The 5,258-nt window shown below is 35.9% G+C and overlaps 1 protein-coding gene across 1 annotated transcript; it reads right to left on the reverse strand.

The window, feature by feature from the left end:
- Nucleotides 1-3,896: 3,896 nt before the first annotated feature.
- LOC127795403 (uncharacterized) lies at nucleotides 3,897-4,603 on the reverse strand. Its single transcript, XM_052327058.1, has 2 exons — nucleotides 4,373-4,603; nucleotides 3,897-4,253 (listed from the first exon to the last, which is right to left on the reverse strand). The coding sequence occupies exons 1-2, from the start codon at nucleotides 4,539-4,541 to the stop codon at nucleotides 3,994-3,996; spliced, it is 429 nt and encodes a 142-aa protein (XP_052183018.1). The 5' UTR covers nucleotides 4,542-4,603; the 3' UTR covers nucleotides 3,897-3,993.
- Nucleotides 4,604-5,258: the final 655 nt, after the last annotated feature.

Consider the following 5,258-nt stretch of genomic DNA (forward strand, 5'->3'; position numbering starts at 1 on the left):
TTCATGGGCTTCGATTCGGTATAAGATTTGAAATTTTTGGTTATGATTTGTACCCATAACAACCTTGTTGAATTCTATGTAGAATTCTGTAAATTACTGTTACAAATTCTGCCTTGTTTCGGTTTTTGTGGAATATCTCCTTGTGGTTATTTCCGATTTCAAATCCAGTTGATGTTCCAGAAACTAGACTCATTAGGCTTTGATTTGGTATATCGTTTGTGGTATTTGACCAAATATTGAGCCCAGGTTGGATTTTTGAAAATATGCTTGAAATCTGGAAATTTCTGAAATATGTTGTTATTCAACTCTTCCTATGTAGTCTATCCTTCCTACGTTTAAAATTATGATTTTTGTATAGTTATTCCATTGTTTTTTTGAATTATTCTTGATAACCCTCATTGTTGGATAAAAGGGTTTTATTTTCCTTATTTCGATAAATCTTGCAATATTAATTCGTTTTCTTGTTGAACATTGCAAAAATCTAAATAGGGTTTTGTGTCACCCTACATTTCTTAAGGAATGACATTTATTCATTAGGGTCTAGTGTCATGCAAGATTTAGTGTTTCTTGCATGTATAAATTTTGATTCCTTGCGATTATTATTGGGGTAAAAATATACCGTAAATATTGGTTTGGGCATTTCTATAAGTATGAGTCAATAAATGTATTAAAATTTACCCTGTGATCATAAGATAGTGCACACTTTAATTTATGTAATTGTGCATGTTAAGCATGATTTGAGATTTTTCTTAATCATTGAGGATTGACATGAAATGGGGATATGCATATGTGATGCATGATTATACTGATTTGCGCACCTATTATTTTGCGCGACGGCTAAGTCCGTGGATGAGAAAGGATATCCTATGAGCGCTTGACGCGGGTGAGGTGGCCATCAACCCAGAAGGCGTGGCTCAAATTGTTATCATTTGTTGATGTATTTTCATGATGCATATATATTCATGAATGGATATATATATATATAGGCTGTGAGAGCCTTGAGAATTATGCAAAAAAATTCCCTACTATTGGTGCATATGCATGAGCATGGGAACGAGTGCATAATATATGTAATAATCACGGCATGGGAAATTAATGTAAACCGAGAACTTATGAGTCGCGTTATACTAATATCTCCTCATAGAGTTGTTTATTCTATCTTGATTATCCCTGCCTTTGATTCTATATCTCCATGCTTTATAAATACACTTGCTGAGCCTTGTGGCTCACCTTGTTTACTCTCATGTCATTCCAGGTACAAGTAGAGCAGTGGTTGAGGGCGAGCCCAGTGGGGCTAAAGCCCAGGGTTAGAAGTGTACAGAGACCTTCCAAATTAGATGGTCTATGTTAGCATTTGTGATGAGGGCAAGTGTGAGGAAATTTTATGTTGTAAAATTTGTTAGTGCCCTTGTATTTCATTTTGTTTAGACTATGGTCTAAGATGTTGTAAACCTTTATGTTAGCTTCCGCTGAGTTTATCTAAGGATAGTATTATGGTGTTGTATGTTATTGTTCTATATCACACTTGTGATGACCTCCTTTCGGATATCCTATGCTAGCGGGACTATCCGGTAGTGGGCCACTACAAAATTACACCACTTCTTAGATGTAACAAGCCAATCCCCAAGCATATGCAACAAACTGGGTAGATTTTATCTGAATCATTGTTTTACCTTTTTTGATTTTTGGAGTGAATTCTTTATTTTATTGATAGTATATATTATCTAATTTTAATTTTAAATTAATTTTCTAATTTTATCAATAATCACATTCAATTGTAGTTTTGTTCTAAATTTTAAATTGAAAGAAAATTAAAAGTTGGAACTTGTCCTAAAATGTGTATTCAGCTCTTTTGGTTGCTTAAGAAATTTGAGTTTTGAGGAGTGGAGGTTCTACGTAATGGTTACTGAAGACTGAAGTGGGTGGCCAATTTTTCAGTTTCATGTGCATAAATTGCACTTAAACACATCTTAATCTTTGTTTGGTGGCTAGTTTACGTAACTAATTCTAACATGTAATTCATTATACAATGATCACATCTAGGGCTGACAATGAGTCAAGTTACTCGTGAGCTAGTTCAAGATTCGACTCGAAAATTGACTCAATAACCTACCTCATAATACAAATAAGTCAAGTTTAAACTCAAATATTTGGTTCATTTAGTAAATGAGTCGAGCTTGAGCTATCATTAGCTCGACTCATTTGGCTCACGAGCCAGCTCGATATACTTATATATATATATATTAATTTTATAAATTTATTAAATAAAAAATATTTATTACTTAATACTCAATAATATAAATATATACTTAATAATTTTATAAATATATTATTTAAATATATATATACATAAAAATAAGGTAATAGTTAATTTCGAGCCAAGCCGAGCTATGAGCCAAATTAAAATCAATCGAGCTGAGCTCGAGCTAGGCCTAGCTCGGCTTATTGTCAGCCCTAATCACATCTTTCTTAATATTATTATTATATTATTTACATTTATTTCCATATATAATAAATCAAACTATAATTATCAAACATGGGCCCTTCCCCCTAATGTTTATAAGTCGAATGAGAATAACCTGATTTGATGGAACAGAAGTCTGGATTGAACTTTGGACTTCAACGCTGAGTTGCTAAACTGGGTAGTGTAAGTACTTGCCAGGTGATACTGATGGGCTGGGCTTGAGACTTATGGCCAAGGGCCAGTCCTCAAGGCTTAACAGAAAATAACCATATCATCAAGCCCGTCAATTCCTAATTTAAAGGTTGGACAACTTGTGATGAGGTTAAGATGGGTAACTTTGCTCCTAAGGCATAGGTTAAGTGGTTGCGCTATCATAAGTTGAGATTCGTACTAGTAGGTCGTGAGTTTAATTCTTTACCCTGCGCAGTGAGACAAATACTCCACATACGATTTATCTTTTTTGTCGAAATTAAGAACACGAGCAATAGAAGACTTTGCAAGAACAGTAATCTCAAGATAGAATAACTTTATTACGTGATAATTGCAGACAATTTGATTGTTGTTTACATGGAACAAGGCATTCATTAACTTTTCAATTTGTTGAATCTAGTCAATATCTTACGAGTTTTAGCAAAATCAAAATAATGTGAGGGATGATTACATGCAAGTCTTGAGAGTTCTCATTCCTTTCTACCAAATTTTAGCAAACATCAATACATATGCAAACAAGATTTGGAAAGGGCCTTTTCCCTTTGATATTCTGTCTTTTGCAGTGCCTTAATTCGGTTGAGATTGTTCTAATTTTTTGTTAAATAAAATTCCTTTGCTTTGTTGGCACGAGAAGAGTGAGGGGAGTCGCTGGGTGATCTAAAATTTTGGGAGGGTAAACGCTGGCTTGCCAACCGTTGCCGTTGCCATTGCCATTAGAAAGCAGCTAGCTAGGAAACAACAACCGGCGAGCAGAGCAATTCCCACTGAAACAACAACTAGGTAGCATGAAAAACAGCTCACAGCTGGTGAGCAGTTCCCATGGGAACCGAATCGTTGGTTACCATGTCATGAGTACTGATGATTCCCCCAAACGGCAACCGTTTCTCCCTCACCGATTTAAGTCAAGAGACTCATCAGCCAGCTGTCATCTTAGCTCTTCTGCCTTGCCTACATCGTGTATGTATGTCCTATAACTTAAATGACAAATTTTATTTTACTTTATTGTTATAAAGAATTTTAATTATTTTAAAAAATCCCAACGTTTCTCACTTGTAAAATCTTTTTTTACAATGTATTCATATCATTCGTATGAGCGCTTCAACAACAAGAAAGGTAAACGAAACACTGGAAAGAAGAATACATGTATTATATATATATATATATATCTCCCGATTAACACTTCAGCACAGTTCTAACAATCATATCATGTGAGCTTGAGAAATCAAACTAATCCCTGGGGGGTGGGAGAGTAATTTGCACAAACTAGAGGGGCAAAATCAGAAACTGTACAGAAACACCAAGTCCAGAAAGACAAAAAATCAGAAGCAGTGCCAGTATGCCAACCGGTGATGAACCAAGCAGCGGTCCCTCAGAATCCCATTGTACAGAGCCATACGGTTCGCCGGCATTCCTCCGACGACTTCTTGCTTCGACGACGAATTTGAAGGCAAACTGTTGCTATTTCTACAACGCCGCCGCCTCCGGAACTCTTCACTGCTCCCACCTGTGTCCACCACATCCTCCGCAAACCGCACCCTCTTCTTCTTCTTCATTTTCTTGTCTTCCCTCTTCTTCCACTCTACAAAACCCAGAAAGATACGTCTGTATGTATATATGTATATTGAAATGTACCCAAAATTGCGCATTTTCGCTCATGGAAGATATGTGGAGAGAAAGAGAGAAAGTGGGGGGGGGGACCTGGAGTGAGGCAGGAACGGAGAGATTGAGGTGGCGGGGACTGGCTGACGGGGAATTGGGCGGTGGCATAAAAGGACTTATGGAGACGTAGAGCAAGGAGGATGACGGTGCCGGAGACCGCCATGGCAGCGGCGATCACCACAGCTTGCGAATTCAAGATGGGGCACATGGGCAGAGATGAGGGAGAGAGAGAGAGAGCTTGGCCTTTTGGTAGATGTTGGACGTCTGCAACCAGACAAAAAGATAAGTAGTATTTTGTTCTGCAGAAATCAAATTTGATTCATCCACCATTTATTTTGTCTGGACTACTACTAACTTAGAAACTAAATTGCTATAAGAAGTTAGCATTTAAGTTTATATTATTTTTAAAAAAAAATAGAAACTTTAATAGAGCATACCTTGAGTCGATATAAATGAGTGCCTAAAAATACATTAAGTGATAGAATTACGATAAATTAATATTTATATTAATAGGTTATAGGTCTAATTTCGTGTAATAAAATAAAATTTTTATTTATAATTTATTTTTTTATTGAAATTGAGAATACTGAACGTTGAAAAATCGTATAAGAGTGATAATTTATTAAAAAAAAAAGTTAAAAATTAATGTTTAATATTATTGAGAGTAGTGGTGTGATGTGTGTGAAAAGAGGGTACGACGCGGTGGCCACTTGCTTCGAAACTTCCAAAGGCGTGGATGCCCAAGCACTAAACAGAACATCCCCGTGGCGCGTGAGAAACACCGTCACGTTTGACGGCACACATTTTTGTTTTTTGTTTCCCATTTTCTAAACAGCTTCTTCACCGTTATCATAATCTTCAACCTCCACCACACATACATAAGTTTTTTTTTTTTTTATATATATATATATATATATTTAAATTG

This window comes from Diospyros lotus, chromosome 2 (assembly GCF_014633365.1).
Source record: "Diospyros lotus cultivar Yz01 chromosome 2, ASM1463336v1, whole genome shotgun sequence".
Taxonomy (NCBI): domain Eukaryota; kingdom Viridiplantae; phylum Streptophyta; class Magnoliopsida; order Ericales; family Ebenaceae; genus Diospyros; species Diospyros lotus.

Coding starts and splice junctions, on each gene's coding strand:
- LOC127795403 (XM_052327058.1), bottom strand. CDS start 4,541: ATGTGCCCCATCTTGAATTCGCAAGCTGTGGTGATCGCCGCTGCCATG. Junction 4,254..4,372: donor CCGTTCCTGCCTCACTCCAG/GTCCCCCCCCCC, acceptor TGGGTTTTGTAG/AGTGGAAGAAGAGGGAAGAC.